At 44.3% G+C, this 22,524-nt stretch overlaps 1 protein-coding gene across 6 annotated transcripts in view; it reads right to left on the reverse strand.

The window, feature by feature from the left end:
• The window catches only part of TENM4 (teneurin transmembrane protein 4), a 782,056-nt gene that overhangs the window by 21,802 nt on the left and 737,730 nt on the right, over window positions 1–22,524 (reverse strand). For all 6 annotated transcript variants that reach the window (XR_010127599.1, XM_063671257.1, XM_063671258.1 and 3 more), the window contains 3 exons: window positions 20,428–21,305; window positions 6,960–7,132; window positions 1,092–1,327 (listed from right to left, as the gene is read on the reverse strand). Coding sequence is in view for 5 of the 6 variants with exons in the window: in XM_063671257.1 (XP_063527327.1) it covers window positions 1,092–1,327; window positions 6,960–7,132; window positions 20,428–21,305 (1,287 nt within the window). In the remaining variant the exon portion in view is untranslated. The remainder of the gene's footprint in view (window positions 1–1,091; window positions 1,328–6,959; window positions 7,133–20,427; window positions 21,306–22,524) is intronic.

Consider the following 22,524-nt stretch of genomic DNA (forward strand, 5'->3'; position numbering starts at 1 on the left):
ACCATGTTGGCCAGGCTGGTCTCGAACTCCTGACCTCAAGCAATCCACCCACCTCAGCCTCCCAAAGTGCTGGGATTACAGGTATGAGCTGCTGCGCCTGGCCTATTTTCTAGTCTTTACCACCACCTCGCTATGAGACTCTGGAAAAATCGTTTACCCTCTCTGGATCTCCATTGTCTCATGTGTAAAAGAGGGGCTTCAATGAACTTTCTTTGCTGAAGGACAGGGGACTTAAGAGAATCTGAGCTGTGTTGCTATGAGGATGCTTCTGGAATGTTAGGAACATGTAGCTCAGTTCTGTAGTTTGTTTCATCTCAGCAGGTATCCCCTGAGCACCCGTGGTCTGCAAGGTGCTGTGCTGAAAGCCATGGCTAGTTCATTAACTTTCCCTCTGTTCATCACCTGCCTTTCTCAAGGTGGAGGAAAAAGAAGCTGGGCACTCAGGTCCTGGCAGAGGCTGTACTCTACAGAAACACGGGATGTGAAGCAGACAAGGAGCTGGCTTAGGGCATCCACATATTCAAAAGCACTCTGAATGTCAGAACATGATGCCAGCCCCAGCAGTGATGGCTCGGGTGAGGTCATTTTGGAGAATGTAGCTTAGGTTCTAAGTAGCTGAACTGAATTTTGGGACATGCTAGCAATAGTAATAGCAATAATGGTAATAAATAATAACAATAACAATAAGAGTAGCTATTATTGACCACTTGCTATGAGCCAGACTCTAAGACGCTTAATATATTACTTCTAATCCTTGTAGCAACTTGTAAAATTGGCCTTGTCCTTCCCATTTTATAGATGATGAAATTGAGGTTCTAAGATTACTGATCTGCCCAAGCTCACTCAGGGAATAATACAAGCTGGAAATTCAACTCAGACCCGTCTAACACCAAAGCCAGTAGTCTTTCCACAAGTAAAAACTAAAAAGACACACAAGGGTCTCTGATCACACGTGGTTCCCTGCTTTAGCTCCCCCCTTTTGGAGATGAGTGAACTGAGGTCCCAGGGAATGCAAGAACAGAGCCCAGTTCTCCAGATTCACCCTCCTCCTTGCCCCCCAGGACGCAGCCACCTCCAGAGGCCTCGCTCACCCGCAGCCGGCGCCCGAAGACAGTGACCTGGCCCCGAGCCTGCTCTTTGCGCTGCCGCCACTCCACCAGGTTGAGGCCGTTGTCGATAGGCAGCGTGACATTCCTCTTGCCCACAGTGGGGTTGACGGTGCCAGCCAGCAAGTGGGGCTCAGTCTGCAGCGCCACCTCCATGCCGTTGGCCAGCAGCAGCCGCAAGGAGCCATCGGCCCCGATGTAGTAGCTGTTCCGGACTTGGTCTGCAGGAGAGGACAAGCACAGACTGCTCAGAAGGAACGAAGGTGGAGGGAGGTGTGAGGACAGCAGAGGCGGCGGAGGGGACTTTAAAGGATGCTTTTCCTAACTATGAAAGCAATACATCATCACTGAAGAAAATGAGGAAAATACATGGAGAAGACCATCCAGATTCTCAATATCCAAAGAAAACCATTGTAAATATTTTGTATATTTGTAGATTTTAGGATATTTCTAAATGCCCTTACAGTTTAAAATAGATAAGAGTTTTAAAAGTTATAGAGTTTTTCACTGATCATTATATCATGTTACTGAATATTTTTCATAAGCATTTTTCTTAATGACCATACAATATTTCACTGTATGAAAATACTTTAAGTTATTTAACCAAGCCTCAAATAGATATTCAGTTTGATTCATTTTTCAGAATTATAAGTACCACTGTATGTATTTAGTTTAAACATTATTCTAAGTGAAAAAGAAGTCACATGTAAAAGGCTACATATTGTCTGACTCCACTTATATGAAATGTCCAGAATAGGCAAAAATCTCTAGAGACAGTGGTTGCCAAAGGCTGAGGGGCAGGAGGGAATGTGGAGCAGCTGCGAATGGGTATGGGATTTCTCTTTGGGGTGATAAACATGTTCCAGAATTGGATCATAGTGATGATTGCACAGCTTTATAAATATACTAAAAGCCACTCAATTGTATGTTTTTAAAGAGTAAATCTTACGCTATGTGAATTATACCTCAAAAATACTTTTTAGATAAATCAATATCCAATATCTTCATTTTAGATTTTCAAATCAAAATAGATTCCTAAAAGTAGGATTACTAGAGCAAAGGGTTGAACTTTTTTTTTTTTTTTTTTTTTTTTTTGGAGACAGAGTTTTGCTCTGTTGCCCAGGCTGTAGTGCAGTAGTACAACATGATCATAGCTCACTGTAACCTCATACTCCTGGGCCCAAGCAATCCTCCAACCTCAGCCTCCCAAGTAGCTAGGACTATAGGCATGCATCACCACACCTGGCTAATTTTAAAAATATTTTGTAGAGACCAGGTTTCAATATTTGACCAGGCAGGTCTTGAACTCCTGGGCTCAAGCAATCCTTCCACCTTAGCCTCCAAAAGCAATGGGATTACAAGTGTGAGCCACCATACCTGGCAGGTTGAACATTTTTAAGGCTCTTGATATACTCTAAGGTAACAATGTTTTTTATAACAAGGTGAAAAATAACTCTGACAAACCACTGACAGAATGACAAAAAAAAACATAAATATAAACATATTTTAAATCATTGTCACAGGCATACGACAATGATTTAAATATAGATATGATTTGAAATTTTAAATTTGATTTAAAACATTTTAACTTAGATTTTTAACTAAATGAAACTTATGGTGAAAAAAGTAAATTTCAGCTGTAAAATACACATACAGTTTCTTTGTATAGATGAAAATACTATCTCTGGATTTGTGCTGCACTCTCCTGTCTCTGGCCTTTCCTTGGCTGTTTCCTCTGCACTGCCTCCTTCTTCAGTAAGTGCTGGCTTAAGACTCCCTCCAGGCTCTGCTAAAATGTCATCTCTTTCCAGAAGCTTCCCCTGTTCCGCTGGCCAGAATGTATGACTCCCTGTCCTGTACACCCCTCAGCCTTTCTATGGGCCTCCTCAGTGGTCTTGCAGCTGAGGGGTGTGGGAGTCACTGCTCCGTTAATGAACAAATTCTCCAATATTTGAGCGTGTGCTGTGAAAGGCACTATGGCACAGAGATTAAGAGCTTGGCTTTGGAGCCAGGCTACTTCGGCTCAGGTTCCAGCTCTGCGGCTGCCTTGCTGTAAGACCTTGGCCAAATTCTTAACCTTCCATGCCTCTGGTACTTCATCAGTACACTAGGACAATAATTGTACCCTGCTTTGCAGGATGCACTGAGGATTGAGTGAGATCATGAATATGAAGAGCTGAGAACTGTACTTGGCATATAATGTTATGTAAATGTTAGCTGTCACTGGTTTTATGTGCCTGGCACTGTGCTAGTCACTGTCATGTGTGTCTCTTGTCTCTCCTCTATCTCCACCATCCCATTTCTCTCTCTCTGTCTCACAAACACACACACACACACACAGACACACACACACACATATCATGGTGAACTTCTCTAGTGCTGATCATGGTCCTGGAATAGGGCCCCTTGTCTTTAGATTGGCAGTTAAGAGAAGAGGTTCTATAGAGCCTGTTTGCCTGGGTCCAAACACCCAATTAGGTGTGTGACTGGGGCAAGCTACCTAACCTCTGAGTGCCTCTCACTGCCTTCATGCAGAAAACAGAGACAATAACACTTACCTCCTAGGCATATGAGGTACTATATGAGGTACCTTATGAGGTACTGCTTAATGTAAAATGCTGAAAATATGCTTTGCAGTTAATAAGTGCTCCAAAAATGTTAGCTATCATCATCGTTAGGATTATATGTGCTCAGTAAATTTTTGCTGGATGAAACTAGTTATGTTCCAGGCTATGTCAAGCACTAAAGATAGTTATTAAGCAATAGTTTTCATGGGAAACCCTCACTGAATCTTTTCTGCTAGAATGGCATCAAACAGCCCCCCCCCACTCCGTCCTCTCTCCATCTTTCTCTCTCACACATGCAAAAATTCTAAAATCTGCCTCAAACTTGCTATGCATTATTCACTGACAATCTATATTTTTCTGCCTTTGAACAGTGAAAAAGCCTGTGTCAATTTATCCTTTAAAGCCGCTCCTTGCTGAATCCACATATGTCCATTAATGGTGACTTGGAGGGAACAGCATCTGTAGAGGCCCATCTCAGATGATCCCACTTAATGTGGGCTGTGACTTCCCAAGGCCGCTGCTCATTAGCAGCTACTTCTTATTACTTCCCACAGTTTAAACAGAAGATGAAACCAAAAGAGCTTTTCACAAAGACTCTAGTGAGGCAGCTGCAAAACTGAGCATCTGAGCCTGGTACTCAAGAAGGAAAGAGCTTGGCAGAGCTACCAAAGAGGAAAAACAGGTACCATGTTTCCTGGATTCCAAGAAGTGATTTTTCTTTTCACATTTTAATGTTTTTTTGAAACTGGAATGTGTCCACGTATGCCTTTTGAGCAGTATGACTTTTTTCCCTCTGCCTAAAAAGTTGTTATTAAATTGATGATACATTTAAAAACTGAGGAATGTGGCACTTTCAAATTTTAAAAAGTTGCCCAAATGTAAGAAAGCCCACATGAACCTTTGAGAAAAATACTCACAGCCAGTTTAGCAGTATGGAATGGATGGATAATTCTTACTCACAGGGAACAAGACTGGCCTGAAGGACAAGATGTCTGAGTAATTGGTGGTCCTGCAGTCCTTGGTCAGGCAAGATCTTGGCTGCCTCAGAAATTGTACCTTCTCTTGGCAATAATCCAGTCAGAGCATAAATCCCTGGGGTCTGTCCCAACCCACTTGTGATATTATGATTATATATCCACGGTTCCCAGCTCATAACTCCTATACCCCTTCTCATAGTCTTTTGTTCTAATGTTGAGGCACTTCAGGACTCAGAAGCAGGCCTTAGGAAACAATCTCTCTGCCTCTCTCTCTGACCTTCTCCTGCCCTCCTCTCCAAGGCAGGACTCTAATCTGACTGTGGGTCATAAGACGTACATTTCAGAGGGGATCCTGCTCCATACCCTGGAGGAAGGAATGAGTGCTGCACAGAGAGGCCAAGAAGAATCTGAAGAGACAGGCCTTGCTGGGTCCAATCACATTTCTACATGGTTGTCATTCATGCCTATCCAATGAAGCCTCCGTAAAAGGCCCAAGAAGACAGAGTTTGGGGAGCTGAACATACGGAGGTCCATGGAGGGGTGAGGGTGATGTGCCTGGGGAGGGTGTGAAAGCCCCACGCCCCTTACCCTATATCTTGTCATACACATCTCTTCATCTATACCCTTGGTAACGTCCTTTATGATCAACTGGTAAATGTAAGTATTTCTCTAGTCCTGTGAGCTGTTCCAGTAAATTAACTGAACCCAAAAAAGCAGTCATGAAAATCTCAACTAGAAGCCAGTCAGATAGAAGTTCCAGAGGCCCAGACTTGTGACTGGTGTCTGAAGTATGGTAGATGGGGTGGGGTGGGGGAGCAGTTTTGGGGACTGAGCCCTCAACCTGTGGGATTTGAGTCCATCTCCAGGTAGATAGTGTTGGAATTGAGTTGAGGGACACCCAGCTAGTGTCCACTGCAGAGCTGATCGCTTGCTTCATGGTGGGGAGAACCCCACCTCTGCCTATATTTGGTCACAGAAGTCTTCTGTTGATGACTATTGTGTGAGAACAGACAAAACACTGAGTTTTCCTCAAAAACCATGGTTAAAGGTTCTTGGTGAGGAAGCAATTCCAGTGTGTGGTTTCTCTTTCTTTGAGAACCTTTATTGTTCTTGGAGCTCTTTGAAAGGCAAAGGACTAAATTTGGGAATAAAAGTGGTTGTAAGAATATACAGACATTTATTTTCTCATGGTAAGTTAAACTGCTTGCTAATTAATTAATTACTTAATGAATCCAATAGTATTGCTTATCAGGCAATAGTATATGCTTGGCTCATGCTAGTCACTACATTGTCTAAAGAGAGCGACTGAGCAGCCCTGTGGGGCAGGTGTTAAAATTCAGCCCCATTTCCCAGACCCAGTGACCAAGGCTCAGAGAAGAAGAGTGACCCCAGCCAGTTCACACAGGTGGGAACTGGCACGGTGGGCACAGGGCCCCAAATTGTCCACCCAGAACCTCTGCTCTTCTCACTGCTCCACCCCATTCCACACAGCTTCAGCTTGCTTTCTTTTCCTGGAGAAGAAACCAAGGGTCACGGTGGGTGATGTGGTGGCAGAGTCAGAACTAGAACTTGGGCTTCTGACTCTTAGCCTGAGGCTCCTTTCACTGCTTTGTGTGAAGGCCTTTGGAAGTACAAAGAGCCATCCAGCGGGCAGGAAAGAATCAGGCAGAGCTTTCCCTGGTGATGGCTTCTTTCTTTTCAAGTTTACTAAATCCCACAAAGCTGCAAGCCCACCTGGGTCACCACATCCCACGAGAACAATTGAGGCAGATAATTAACAGCAAGATTTCATCACTGTGAAATCTTTTTACTTGAAGCTAAAAGACCAACCCATAACAGGATGATTTGACGAATGCAAAGAAGGGTCTCTTTTCTATGAAATCCTAGAAGAGGCACAAAACTTCTCACCTGGGCTTCAGGAAGGACTTCTCCATAATCAAATCCCTTTCATAATTATGCGTAATTATTTTTGTCCTTTGTCCTCACCTACACCAGTGTGAGTGTGTCTGTTAATCTGGGAGTCATTAGGACGGGAGAATAGTGAGGTCACCTGGATTAGCAGCTAATGAATTCCCTACCCTTTGTTCTGGTAACAGGATAGGACAATAAAATATTATTCTTAAGCTTCTGAGAGAGAATTTACTTGACTCAGGCTGGTATATTTTGCAAATTAGGTGATAATACAGAGAGTTGCAATGCTTTCCTGTTTTTGGGCAGCTCCAGCAGCAGCCTATTTCTTGTGCCATCCTCCTCCAAAGGGGTCTTCCCACCCCTCTGCCTCAAAGTCCCCTGGCCCCCACCTGACTTACCTTGCAGCAGTGTGTAGAAGGCACCTGAGGCAGACAGGTTGGTGGTTATGGTGACATCATCCTTGCTGGAGGTCTCTACCTGGACATGCACTGAACTGTCTGTATCACTTCGGAAACTGCTCACCTGGCCAGTAGGGAAGGTCACATTTGTCAGGCGGCCAAAGCTGTCGTACCTGGAAACCAAGGGGTGGCACTGAGTAGTAGAAATATAATGGTGCTCTAGCTGGAACTTGGTGCATTCTACCTCATGCCATGGTTTTGCTGTGCTCTGCTTTTCTTTCTGGCTGGATACATTCCCATGGCTCCCACATATCTTGCACAGGACCTGGTACATAGATTTCAGGATGTAACTCCACCTGCTGATATCCAGCTACAGGAAAATAACTGACCTCTCTGAGTCTCCCTTCCCTAACCCAGTGGGGATGATACCACTGACCTGCCTACTGCCCAGGAGTACAGCTATAGACTAGAATTCAATTGTGAAGGGGAGAGATGATGGTGGCCATAATGAGACAGCTGACCCAGAATCTTAGAACTGGGGGACTCCCCAGAAATGATGTAGTCAAGCTTGATGCCTGAATACCCTCTGCAAAACCCGCAAGAACCGGTTATACAGGTTTTTCCTGAAAAACACTAGAAATGGGAGCTATTACCCAGGGGTTTCCTAGGTTTCTACACATCCTGGGAAAAGGGGATTCTGAATTCAAACCAGGACTTAGCCTAGATAAATGGCGTCTTGCCTCTTGCAACCCCTTCCATCTAGATTTTACATCTGGCACTAAGCATTTTTGTAACTGCAACTCTTAGAACCCCCACAGCTTTGCTCAGGTATGGTCTTTCTAAAGCATCATAATTGAATCTTAATTCTCTTTACTATTCTCCTGATAATAATAAAAGAAATACCTACCATCATTGAACACCTCCAATATACGAGGCATGGTGCTAGTTGCTTTTCATGCATTTTCATGTAATCCTCATTTAATACATTTTTCATGTAATCCTCATTTAATCCTTGTCTAAATGGTATGTATTATCTCTTTTTTGGAGGATCAGAAATTGAGGCTTGGAAAAGTGAAGTCACCTGCTCAAGGTCACACAGCTAATTAAGTGTGGGTAGAATCAAAATTCAAACTCAGATCTATTTGCTTCCAAAGTGCCACCTGCCTCTCTGTCTTCAATGAACATTTCTGTACCGTCCATTTGCAAGTATTCATCACATGCACTCCTCCCTGGCAGGAGTGGGCTATTAACATTTTAATTATTGTTTTTAATTAGGGGAGGATGAGGTGTAAAAAGGCAGGCTTAAATAGCCTTTTTGCACTTGTGTGTGAATGGGAACACAGTTCTTCCTCTACATGGCAATATTCCTGACTGACTTCCTGGACACGGTTGCCCCTGTGTACTTCGGGTCTCCCTACTGGCTTTTTTTTTTTTTTAAACTGTTTTGTTTTTACTTTGGGGGTAAAGCTGGCCCCTGGGTTCCTGTGAGAGTTTTCACAATGGGGCAATGAAAGGTCAGAGAGTTCAGCTCTGTCCAGGCTCTTCCTTCAGCTGGGCCTGGCTTCTTGCTGGGATTCCTGGGTCTGCAGCTCCTATGGTATCAGGGGAGACTTGGTGGGTGAGATTAGGCAGGCCTTTGCTCAGGAATTCTCTGCCCAAGGTCAGACTTGGGTGCTGCACTACAGACTCTGCCATTTGCCAACTGTTTCCGTGCCCGCGCCTGGCACAGATCACAGCACTCTACACTGAATCTAACAGTCCCTGGTACACTCTGCCACAGAGGAGGCATTGGTAGAGGTCTTCTGAATAAATCACCCCTGTTTTTGGCCTAAGACCAATTCTGGGGGAGGGGCCGGTGGCCTTTGGGGAAGTTGGATGCCTCTGCAGCTGGGGCCTTTTCAGGATGGCAGGCAGTGCTGTGGCCTCGAATACACTCCCTGGGCAGGGCTGCAGTCAAGGCTGTGGCTCTATCAGAGGCTCTCCTGTGGGTGGTTGGGGGCTTCAAAAACCAATGTCCTGCCATGATTTCTCCTTTCTCTTTCTTAGTATGGAGTCAGGTTCTGCCAGGAAAAGGTCAGTCTGGCCTAGGGGAGGCTGAAACCTGGAATGGGTGGTCAAAGGGGTGGACTGCCTCGCAGAGCTAAGTGAGCAGTAGTTCTGAGAGACGGCGGCTAGGAAGGAGGGTGTCTTGGAGTAAAGATCTGAGATGCATGTCCAAAGACTTCTCTCACATGGAGACCCTCTCAGAGCTCTGCTCCCTTCAACTCTGAGAGAGGCTGGGATTCTTTTTAACCATTTGTGGACACTGGACATTTGAATAGGAAGGAAACATACAAAAATATTGACAGTGGTTATCTCTGGGAGGTAGAATTACAGGTGATTTGAATTGCTTATTTATATATATTTCCATGATTTAAAAATAATAAACATGCATTATTTTCATAATCAGAAAAGTGTGACAAGCAAGGTAAAACCACATGTGAGAGCTCATGAGCATGGCCATCTGGGGAGGCAGATGCCTTAAATTCCAGGCTGTGCATAGGAGAGTCTCACTTACAGGGCAAGTTGAAGATAACAATTTCCAGGCATTTTCAGCAAAATATTACTAGGGTACTCCAAGTTTTCGAGCTAAAAATCAAGACCCCCAAAACTGGTTTTGCCTTGGTCATCTTAACTGTATCTGTGATTCATGATTAAGCTGGGTCCAGTCAGATCCTGAGTCATCTTTTAAATCAACAGGAAGATCCATTTCAGTCCAGCAGTTTAATGGGATGGGGATGCTGTTCTAGGCTGACTCTTTGAACACCTGTAATCCCTGTACATACTCTTTATTAAAATAAGACTGTTCACTTGGACTGTCTATTTTCCCGACCTAACCACATGAAAAAGATTTTATTATACCATGCAAGACACTGCAAAGCCATTTGTGGAGTTTCACAGATAAGAATTGATAGATTGTTAATCAGGAGTCACGTGTCACTTTGACACCACTTCTACCACGGCCTCGCTCAAATGCCACCTCCTAAAGCCCTCCCTGGTTTTTCCTGTCCCTTCTCCCAGTGATACCCTGTGCACAGCTCTGTCCTAGAAGGCCTCCCCTGCACTGCAGTGTGATGTACAAGTCGTCCCCCTCTTTGGACTGTGAGTGCTTGAGGTCAGAACAGATCTGTGAAGTCTGTGGATTGACACCACCTGGGTTCTGCCACCTGCCAGCAGCGTGACCCTGGAGGACTGGCTCTCAGTTCATCTCTGCTTCACCAGCATTGGAACTGGCATAGAGAGGACAGGCAGGGAATGTTGGCTGAACAAATAAATGAATGCAGGATTGGATGTGCAAGGCCTCTTTCCTGCTTTGTGGGAGAGGAGACATCATGATTCATTCACACATTCCCTCCTACAGGACTTGGCACAAGCTGGACACACAGTAGGTACACGATAAACACTTGCTGAATGCCAAAATATGGAAAAAACAACTCTTACTAAATAACACTTTGGCAATCTCCCTAGGTATCTCACTAGAGTTTTAGTCTTGAAGACAGAAAGAGGCTTTGTATAAAGGCAGACGATTGCAATTATTATTGAAGGTAGCTTGTAAGGCATAATTAAATTGAACCTCAAGAAGATACAATGAAAAGGCCCCATGCCTTCAAGATCTGGTTTTCATTTTATATGAGACAGTCAAAAAACCAGTAATTTCCACTCTTCACATTTTCCATTAGAAGGACTGAATGTCTTAATTAAATGAACATCATATAAAGCAACCAATTTATAAAATTTTCTTGTCTCCTATTCATTCATTGTAGTACCTTCCAGAGCTTGGGAAATGACCTGGATCTCTTTGCTGCTTGATTGATACCTGTAATTACCCCACCAGAACTGCTCCTTCTGACTGTGGATGGGAAGAAGTAGGGTTGCCAGTCCTCTGGGCCCCGCACACCTTTGCCCTGTGAGCCACCTCTACAGAACCCTTTCTTCTCCACCACAGAGCTGCCACAACAAAGTGCAGGGACCTGGAAGGGGCAGTTCTCTGAACTCTCTGGGCTCCAAGTGGCTCCCTCAAGTCCCGGCCCCATGATTAGGTGGCATCTGGACAACGGCTTAGTCACATTTGTGACAGCTTTCATTATGGGAACCCACAAAGTACCGGCAAATTTTCTTTCTTTCTAACCAAGAGGAATGAAAGGAATAGTTTTTTAAAAAGGTCTCTGGAGCCAGATGGTCTAGGCTTTGCATCTTGGCTCTACACTTGCCAGTGATGTGATCTAGAGGACGGGCACTTGGCTCTGTGTTCCTCCTAACCATCAAGTCTCCACCACAAATGATACAATTTCAGGCAGGCTATATCATATAACCTCAATGAGCCTCTGTTTTCTCTTCTATAAATGGGGATAATAATCCTGTTTCATAGAGACACATGAAGACCAAAAGAGGTAACCTATTTGAAATGAAAGGGAAACTTCTTCCCAGGGCCCCCAGGAGCCCAGGAGATTGCCCTCAGTGGAATGTCAACTCCCTGAGGGCAGGGACTTCATTTGGACCCTGCTGTATCCCCGTAGCTTAGAGTGTGTGGCATATAGCATGTGCTTCCTTGTGTCAATGAATGTTGGCTGAATGTTGGCTCCTTCCTGCCTTTCTTTCTGACTTCACCTGGAACGTCACTCCTCAGCACGTCCTTTGTCTCTCTGTATCTGCTTCTGGTCCCCAAACATGCCAAAGTCAGTGCATGCTGGGGTGCTCATGCTTCCTGTTCCCTCTGCGGGAATGCTCTTCCCTCCAGTGTTGGTGTGGCTTGTTCCTGTCATCATTCATGTTTCAGATCAAATGTTATCACTTCAGTGAGGTCTTCCCTGACCACCGCTTCTAAGACAGATAAGTCCCTCCAACCTTTGTATCATATTTTCTTATTGACCTCACTATACTTATTATTTATTTGTTCTTTGTTGTCTGTCTCCTCCTAATATAAGCTCCATGAAGACAGGGACCTTGTCTGTATTCTTAGTGCCCAGAGGAGCACCCAGCAGGTAGACAGTACTCAGTACATGTTTACTTAATGAATAAATATATAAGTAAATAATATATATTATTGTTGATTTAAGACATGGGCTGAGAGCAACGAAGAAATTCATTTGTTTTACCTTTCCTTGTCCAAATTAGGTGGAGAAAGGTCACTAATATTCATGTGGTGCCTTTTAGGTACCAAGCATCATGCTCATCATCATCTTTTGATGTAGGCATTATTATTATCATCATTTCACAAATGGTGAAGAGGAGGCTCAGAGAGGATAACCAACTTGCCTAAGATCACACAGCTCGTAGAGGAATATAAATTCAAAGTCACGTCTGTCTAATCTTAAAGAATGTGTTTTATTCATCAAGCTTCCCATAAAAATGATGCTGTTTCAAATAAAAACCCTTGGGTTCATCACTGCGGCATATAGAAAACACTGTTTTTCCAAGTCTCAAGTGGGTCAAGAAGACTGGCAGTTGTTGTATTTTCAGGAGGCTTTGCTTGCTACCACTGCAATTGACTTTGCAGCAATGCCAAGCCCCCAGTTGGGGGGTATGATAGGGATGACCAGATGACTGGCTTTTCATTATTTCCTCCCACTGATTTTTCTTCATTCCATTTATCCAAAGCATCTTTGGAGCACAGTGAAAGAAAACACATAAAAGATTCATATAGGCCAGGCGCAGTGGCTCATGCCTGTAATCCCCGCACTTTGGGAGGCCAAGGGGGGCATGGATCACTTGAGGTCAGGAGTTCGAGACCAGCCTGGCCAACATGGTGAAACCGTGTCTCTACTAGAAATATAAAAATTAGCTAGGCACGGTGGCTGGGTGCCAGTAATCCCAGCTACTCGGGAGGCTGAGGCAGGAGATTCGATTGAACCCGGGAGGCAGAGGTTGCCGTGAGCCGAGATTGCATCATCACACTCCAGCCTGGGTGACAGAGTGAGACTCCATCTCAAAAAAAAAGATTCATATAGTTGCTGTGAACTTGGCTCTCAGAAGAGGATTGCCAAAGGATATCTTCACACATACTGCAAGGCTTTCTTTTTCACCCTCAATACTTCATCTCGAGCCACTTACTATGCATGGCTGGCAAGGAAAATGCCAAATTGCCCTCTGATACTAAACTTTTGTTGATCTTAACTTTTTGGTTAAAAAATGAGATTTGATTTGTATGACTTTCATTTCTGACTGTTTCAAACAACACCATCATCATGTCAGGGAACTGGGCACTGTACTGTCTGTGGATAATTATGGTTCCTGGCCCAGGCACACCAATAGTTCCCCTGGCCCATGTCACTGTAATAGATGTCATCACGACATCATTAGCTACTCCAAAACTGGATCAGAGCCAGAGCACTTTGTGGCTTCTGCATTAAAACTTTGTACTTGCTGTCCATTTCCTACAAAATTAAGTACCCAAAATGAATTCTAGCCCTCAGGATTCCCAAGATCTGGCCCACTCTGCTGTACTATACTTGAGGTGGTGCCTCCGGTGGGAAGTGCTTAGGGTTCAGGCAGATCTGGGGCTGAACCCTGGCTTGGCCACTCATGGCTAACATGTCACACAGCCAGCCAGTCTCTGTGCTGGTTATTCTCTGTTCCCCCTACCTCCCAGATCCATTCTCTGTCCTCTCTCTGCCCAGAGCAGCTGACCCCTGCAGACTGTGTCACTGGGGCACTCTCGCTGGCTCACTTCTGGTTAAGCTAAGTCCGTGGTAGGCACGGGCAAGAGACTGGAATTCAGAAGGTTTTCCTCACTCGTCACTCCTTCTTTCCTCCAGTGCCGAATCTCTAACAGTGGCTGCGTGGATCCATGATTTCAGCTTCAACCAGGGGGCTTCTCCTTCATCATTACAGCTCCCACTGGACTTCAGTCATGATATCCTTCAACTTTCCCACCTTGCTCTGCAGCCTGGGGGTTGGTAATGGCTATTCACTGTTTTTAGTGCCTGGGTGCCTCAGTGTCCTTTATTTTTATTTTTAGTTAATTAATTAATTTGCTTAGGGACAGGATCTCACTCTGTTGCCCAGGCTGGAGTGCAGTGGTGTGATTATCGATCACTGCAGCCTTGAACTCCTGGGCTGAAAAGTGCTCTTCCTGCCTCAACCTCCTGAGTAGCTAGGACTACAGGTGTGTGCCACTACATCCAGCTAATTAAAATTTTTTTTGGTAGAGATGGGTATTGCTATGTTGCCCAGGCTATTAGCATCCTTTCTAGGTTCCCTTACCCCTGCCTATACCTCTATAACATGTCTTCATTTGAAAGATATTTTTGTTGAGTATAATATCTGAGTGGACAATTTTTTGTTTGTTTGTTTTTGTGAGACAGAGTTTCACTCTTGTTGCCCAGGCTGGAGTACAATGGCATGATCTCAGTTCATTGCAACCTCTGCCTCCCGGATTCAAGCGATTCTCCTGCCTCAGCCTCCCAAGTAGCTGGGACTACAGGTGCCCACCACCATGCCCAGCTAATTTTGTATTTTTAGTAGAGGTGGGGTTTCACCATGTTGGCCAGGCTGGTCTCGAACTCCTGACCTCAGGTGATCCACCTGCCTCGGCCTCCCAAAGTGCTGGGATTACAGGTGTGAGCCACCGCGCCTGGCTGTGGACAGTTTTTCTTTTTTTTTTCTTTCAGCACTTCTGTCTTCTGGCTTGCAGTTTCTGATGAGAAGTCTGCTGTAATTCTTACCTTTGTTCCTCTTATAAAATGCTTTTTTTTTTTTTTTCCTGGCTGCTTTTAAGGTTTTCTGTCTCTCTTTTTTAATTCAGCCATTTGAATATATGGCTAGAAATGTGTGTGTGTGTGTGTGTGTATGTATTTATTCTGCTTGGTGTTTTCTGAGCTTTTTGGATCTGTGGTTTGGTGTCCGTTATTAATTATGGGTAATTCTCTGCCATTATTTCCTCAAATATTTCTTCTGCCCTATTTTTTCCCTCTTCTCCTGGAATTCCAATTACATGTATATCAGACTATTGGATGCTGTCCCACAGATCTTGAATGCCATGTTCTGCATTTTCCACTCTTTTTTTTCCTCTCTGTATTTTAGTTTGGGTAATTTCTATTAACCGTCTTCTTTCCTCAGCTGTGTCATGCTGTGTCCTCTGGAGAGAGCAGCCCATCAAAAGCATTCCTCATCCTTATAACCATTTCTAACAATTCCATTTGATTCTTTCTTATCGTTTCCGTCTCTCTGCTAAAATTATCCATCTGATCTTGCACATTGTTCACCTTTTCCATTAGAGCCTTTAAAATAATTATAGCTATTTTAAATTCTCTGACAGATAGTTTCAACACCTGTGTCATAGCTGAACGTGATTCTGATGATTTCTTTGCCTCTTGGGAATGTGCTGCCTTTTCTTGCCCTTTTGTACGTTCAGTTGAAAGCGTGACATCTTGTGTAGCACGGTAGAGCCTGAGTGACAGGTTTATGCCTGGAAATGGGTGTGAGTTTCCTTCTGCTAGGACTTTTGTGAGGGGGTTTGGGTTAACTTAGGATTTGAAGTTTGTTTATGGTTAACTTCTGTGCATCATAGGTTTTAAATTCCCTTAGCAATTCCCTTTGTTTAGGATGCGAAACTGGTTTGCCGGAGGGTTTTTTTCCCTCAGGGTCCACAGTTCAGCCCTTGGGTCCTCCCTTTGTGCTGACTCAGAGAGGGTCTCTTTCCATGTTCCTGCCGCTCTCTAACCCCCTCCCAGCAGTCTTCTGCCCTTCATTGATGCTTTTAGCCTTTCAGCTAACTATGGTGGTGGCAAACCCTTCGCTAGGGTTCTGACTCTCAGGTATGTGGGATTTTTTTTTTTTTTTTTTTTTTTTTTTTTTTTACCGTTTCTTTTCTTCCCTCATTCAGCTGAAAGGATTTTCCCCAGTGCCTAGGCAGGACAGTGTTCTATGCCCTTCTCTCCACAGATGAAGGGTGTTGTTCCTGATGGAAGATGGGGTGAGCAGGGTCTGGGTAGAGTGGTCAGGGGTGTATGCTCCTCCCTCAGCAGCTGCTGTGACCTTCCCCCAGGTCTACCACAGGGGACACTTTCTTCTTACATCCTTCCTCACTCTTTTCTGTGGGAAAACTCCTGGTGGGATTTGTAGAGAAAAAAAGTCCCTAAGAAGACACGGACCTGCCCACTTGCTACAGCCTCCAAGGGCTTCAGACTCTCTTGCCAGTACACACTTAGCCTTTGTAAATTCACCAGCCATCCCAGCTGAACTCTTTCTCCCCGGGGCTGGTGCATCTGCCCCAGCCAAGCCAGGGCCCACATCTTGTCTCTTTCTGCAAGACTCTGTCTCTCCTTGGATTTGACCTAAGAGAAGAAGTTCAAGGAAACGCACGAATTCACCTTTTGTCTGGCTTATTTTCATGATAAGGTTGGGAATGATGCACTTTCCAGCTTTCCTATCCCCAAGCAAAAACCAGAAGACAAATCTCTTCATTTGACCCATGTCAGTTGAATTCTGTGTCCCATTGGGAGCACTGGCAGTGCTGGTGCTCAGACGTGAATGTAGCATTCTTCTCACTACAGCATATCTTTTCTTCCTGTCTCTATTTCCCTTCCATTCTGAATTTACATGTCATTATAAAATATTGACTATTTGTCAGCCAACTAGTTGGCAAACCCTAAGCTTGATGCAAAGACAAATTTGTGAGGGTCTTACAGTAGTTAAGGTGAGCATAATTATAATAGGAGTTGTCACAGGGCACTCTGGGAGGCCAGAGCCCCTTCCCCTATGAAACTCAGGGAAAGGGGTTGCTCATATCCATCCAGCAAGTCAATTCTGGAACCTGCCTCATACTTATCAGGCCATTTTCTCAGCCACCAAATGCCATCTGACTAGGAGCTAAGTCTGAGAGTAACGATGCCACACATGGGAGATGGGGACTGCTTTTCAGACTCCTTTGAGGTTCCTACCAGCAGACCTGTGGGCTGAGGGGAGGAAAGTAACCTTGATTCTCCAAAACTGTGAACTCTGTAAATCAAGGTGCTCTGAAGTGTGTGATGTTTATGGTAGGTGTACTATTTAATCTGTTAAGAGGATCGACAAAGCTGACTTAAAACTTGTTTCAGGCCAGGTGCGGTGGCTCATGCCTGTAATCCCAGCACTTTGGGAGGCCTAGGTGGGCGGATCACTTGAGGTCAGGAGTTTGAGACCAGCCTGGCCAATATAGTGAAACCCCATCTTTACTAAAAATACAAAAATTAGCCGGGTGTGGTGGCAGATGCCTGTAATCCCAGCTATTCAGGAGGCTGAGGCAGGAGAACTGCAGAGGTTGCAGTGAGCCGAGATTGCACCACTGCACTCCAGCCTGGGCAACAAAGCGAGACCCCATCTCAAAAACCAAACCAAACCAACCAACCAACCAAACAAACAAATAAACAAACAGCTTGTTTCAATAATAGCCTATGTCACAGGCAAGCCTGGGCAATTTTTTTTTAGAAAAATAGAACATTTCGGTTATAATCTACTAAACTGCCTCATGAAGCTAAAGGTAGAAAATTCACTAGAGCAATGGTTCATTGGCAAAATCTGTCTAGATCCTTGTTAAGAAACACCATAATGAAATATCTTTACACCTCTAATTCTAGAGAGCTTCATAGTTTGCAAAGTATTTTTACTTTTAGTATTTATTTAGTTTTTTAGTCCTCATAACGGCCCAGAAATGGGGTAGAGCAGGGGATTATTGCTGTCTGGTTGAGACTTGGGTCTGGAGGCCAGCTAGACTGTCCCTGAGTCGCATGGCTCGCAGCCAGTGAAAATAGGTGTCTGGCACCCTTGCTTCATTCTCAGTCTGAGCTGGACCATTTTGCCTTGGGTGGCTCTGTGTGTTATTTTCCAGCCGACTTTGGATATTCTCAGGGATGTGACTTCTTTCTTAGTTCATTTCTTGATCTCTCATACTTGATTCTGCTCTTCTCACCCGACCTCTGATTCCTACCTACCTCAATTAAAACTTTTGTCTACTCTTTTGATTAGTTTACTTGCATTTGCTCCTGGGAAATACCTTTCACACCCAAACAACACTTCTGCAATTACTGGTACTGCCACTAATATTGCTTGCATTAACAACAACAGCAGCAGCAACAACAACAACTGCAGCAGCTATCATTTGAGTACTTATAATCAATCAGACACTGAGCTTTCCATATTTTATCTCACTGAAATTTTGAACCTCATACTATTCCTATGAAATACATAACTATTTTCATCCCTATCGTACAGATAAGTCACAAAGAAAGTAGGTGACCCTAGCCAGTACAGTTGAAAGAACAGGGACTTGTGTTCTGGTTCTGCTACATACTCACTGTGTGGTTTCAGGCTGATTATCTAATCTCTCTGTACTTCATATGTAAAAAATGTGGACGATAATTCCTGCCATCTGAGGTTGCTATGAAAATTAAATGGGAAAGAGCCTGGCACATAGTAGGATCTCAGAAAGCAAACACAAAAACAAAAAAAAACTAATTTCCCTTTCTATTTTAGGACTTTCATCTACCACTTCTGGTTTGTGTTAACAAGGATAACCACTCTTGGGTACTGCTATGAAGTGCAGACTTTGGAATTCCAGACGCCATTTTATAAAAAAGCAATTGTAAAAACTTTTCCTTCTTCACTAAACATCAACTATAGCTGTATATTTCATCAAGGAAAGAAAGGGAGGGATCTTTCCTGGTAGAAGTGTAGGAAACCATTTTAGATTTCAGGGGTGGTGGAGCGTAACGGATGCAGTGATGTGTGAGCATTTGGTTTGGGATCTGAGGGAGTGACCTCGGGAACTAATTGAGCGCACAGACTTGCTCTGACAAAGAAACCCCTGTATTGGCTAAATAATGTATAAGAGATTTCCATCGGGCAATGGGCAAAATGGAATTATTTAGCATGTTTCCATTCCAATGAGTTAATCAAGATAATTGCTGTTTTCCTGGATCTTCGTCTTTTCTTTGTAATTAACAAGGTCCTTGTTTGGAGAAAGGAATTTAGCCAGTGAAGTTTGTACAAATCGCTGTGACATGTTTGTTCAAATTATATTTAAAAATCAACTACAGATCCTTTTCCTTTGGATTCTGCTAGGACTGTTAGAAACTGATGCTTGATCAAGCTTGAGAAAAACTTTAAAGAGTCAGGTTCATTTGGAATGAACAAACTCAGTGTGGCAGTGGTGCGGGGGTAGGATGCAGGGAGGGCAGCAGGGCAGCACTGAGAAAGCCCAAGCTCTGGCATCAGACTTGGACTGCGATCCCTGTTCTGCCACGTCTCACTATCAAACAGTGGGCAAAGGAGACTTCAGAGCCTCAGTTTCTATGTCCGTAAAATGGATAATATCACCCATCCTCAGAGCTGTTGTGTGGATTAAATGCAGTGGTGTAGCTCCTAGCCCACAGCTAATACTCAACAAGGCTAGTTCCTTCTCTACCTCTCACATGCTTATCTAATGGTGACATATTCAGCAATCTCAGTCATTTGAACCATGGCTAAGACCTCAAAAAGCAGCTTAAAAAATCTAAGTAGAAAGAGCGATGTTAGTCCATTCATTAAAATATCTCCTAGAGGAACACCCCAGATACATATATCTAATTGTTGCTAGGATTATAATAAGCTGAACTTCTGGTTCTCTGATCACACCTCTTAAGAAGTCCTCCACTGGATGAAGAGTACAGAAATGAGCTACTTGAGGTGGGCACTAGGACTGAAATAAATAGTGACACCACAGCGCAACCCTGAGGGAGGAGGTGGAGAAACCCACCCTTTAGATATAGGACCTAATAAAGTAATGGTTTAAAATCACCTCAGGCAGGGGCAAAGGGGTCTATATCTTCATTTCCCCACTTCCTGAAAGCTCTCTTCATATTACAGCATAATATGCAATTGTTGTTCCTTATTAATGACCCTGAATCAGAAAAAGAAAGGTTTCATTATGTCTGTGTAGTGTGTTTGAGAAGGGAGGTATGCAATATGCTTCATAAGAAAAGTCCCATGCAAAATGGTTAAAATGAAAAGGGTTTTTTTTCGAATTTGAAGATGTGAGCTTCAATTATGTGGAAAATTCATCCACGTGTGCCTGTTCCTTCTCCCCTTGCCACATTTCTGGACAGTGGTCATATAAAGATGCTAGTACTTCATCAGGTAAGTACTTTTCATCTACACCATCTCCCTGTGATTTGCTGGGCAGGTATCCGCTGTATCCATTCTACAGATGTAGAAACTGAGGCCAAGAGGGATTAAGTCCATGGTAGAGTGGGAACTGATGCCCAGCTCCTCTGACTCCAAAGCTTATGCCTTCTCCACTAGACCATTTCCTTCCTAGGAGAAATCACGTGGAATATAAACATGTAGAATGTATTATAGGTAATAGTTTTTATCCCAAATCCTGAATTAAAATAAAATACTCCATCAATTTATCTCTAATCCTACAATGAATTAATGAAACAAAATCATCAAATGGCCTTGTTTTGGTACTTACTCATAAAATGTTGTCCATCCGTTTTCATTGCTTTTGGTTGCCAGAAGGCCAGAATTGCCATGGTATGTCATCATGGCCAACTCGTGTCCTTGTGTGGTCACACTCTTGAGTGCACTGTTGGTGCCCATGGTCACCCAGTACACCTGGCCATCGGGGACCACCAGCCAGAGGGGCATCCCAGTAGAGTCTCGGCGGACATTTACCATGTTGCCGTTGTTGTCTGTGATGAGTGTGATGTCACCGTCCCCAGTGTAGGTGAAGTTGTACAGGTAGTCTCCTGTGGGCAGGCTTTGGGTGTACAGGTGTTTGCCAGTGGTATCAAACAGATAGAGCTCCTGGTCAATTGGTGAAGACAGCTCATACATGTTCTGGCTGTTGAGGAAAGGCTTGTTCTTCCGGATAAACCGAATTCGGATGTTCCCAAGGTCGGCCACATAGAGCTCCCCATCGGCACACACAGCCAAGGAAGATGGGGTATTTAACTTTGCATCCTTGGCATAACCATCATCTCCAGAAAAACAATCACAGTTGGCATCATTTTTACAGTCACAGCCACTGGGGGCCCCAGCAACGAGTGAGATCTCCCCACTAGTGGTGACCTGCCTGATGCGGTTGATCTTTTTCTCATCAGTCTCAGCAATATACAGGACCCCATTGTGTGAAACAGCCAAAGCGGTGGCTGACTCTAGGGTTGCGTGGATGGCCACCTTGCTTAGCAGGAAGTGGTCAATGCCAGGGACCTGGCAGTGCATGGGCCTCCCGGCGACAATGCGCACCTGGTGGTTTTCAGAGATTTGCAGGACCACATTGTTGTCGAGGACATAAAGTGAGTTGTCCATTGGGTTGATGGCTAAGTCTGTGGGCCACTCCAGGCGAACCTGACAATGAAGACACCGATACTCAAATGACTGGCAAGATGCCCACCACTAATCCATCCCATAGCCCATGTAGCCCACAACAGTGTCCAAAGTGGCTTCATATACAGTCTTGCTTGATCCTCATGCAGCCTATCATCAACAATGAAGCATCAGCCCCCTGATCACTGGGAAACCATGAAAGAGCTGCCACTGAGACACGTGATGGTCTCATTAGACTGACAAAACATGAAGAAGGAGTTAACAACAACAAAATAGTAGGCAAAAGGGTAGACTTTGGAGTCAAATAGGCCTGGGTTCAGAGCATAGTCCACTACTTATGACTGTGGGCAAGTTACTTTGCCTCTCTGAGCTTCAATAGTCACATATGGGAAATGGGAATGACAACAGCACAGAGTCCCTCACCCACCATAACCCACCAAATAATGGCAGCTGATGTTCTAAGATGGGAGGGAAAGGCAGTTGGAGTCTGGAGGCTGAAGTAGGAGTTGTTCAGAGGCTTAAGAAAGATTCTTCATGCATGGTTGATATGATACATGTATGATTTCTCAATTCTTTGAGTTCATGGATTAACAGCTGGCTAGGTGCTACAGATATAAAGACAAGCTAACCATGGCCTCTGTCTGTCATAGTTCTAGACCAGTGATTCTCAAATCTGGCCTCACATTCAAATTATCTGTGGTGATTTTAGAAAATAATGGTGCGCAAACCCCACCCTTGGTGAGTGAAATCAGATCCCTGGGCTTGGAGCTTGGGCATTGGCATTATTTCAAAAAGCTTCCTGAGTGATCCTGATGTGGGCTTGAGAATCATGACTGGATCTTTGCTCCTCATGTGTGGTCATCAGCATCAGCTCACCTAGGAGCTGAGCATAAATGCAGAACGACAGGCCTCCTCCAAACCTACTGAATCAGTATCTGCACTTAAGCAAAATCCCCAGGTGATTTCTGTGCACACTGAGGTTTATGAAGCCCTGCTCCAGACAGTGGTTCTAGTACCTCAGAGAACAGGTCCACCTGGAAAGGATTACTGAAGCTGGTTGTAGGAACTAGGAGTTCAGAAGTGCTGGGCCCCATGTGGAACCTCCTCTGAGCCAGGCTGGGAAACTGGCATATATCATGGTGAGTCTTCAAGTGGGCACCCAGGGGATTGTAGCTGGCATGGTCTGAGGGGAGGAGTGTTTTCTTCAGCGGACTTGAAGCCTGGATTGTTGGATCTATCA

Source organism: Pongo pygmaeus, chromosome 9 (assembly GCF_028885625.2).
Source record: "Pongo pygmaeus isolate AG05252 chromosome 9, NHGRI_mPonPyg2-v2.0_pri, whole genome shotgun sequence".
Classification (NCBI taxonomy): Eukaryota; Metazoa; Chordata; class Mammalia; order Primates; family Hominidae; genus Pongo; species Pongo pygmaeus.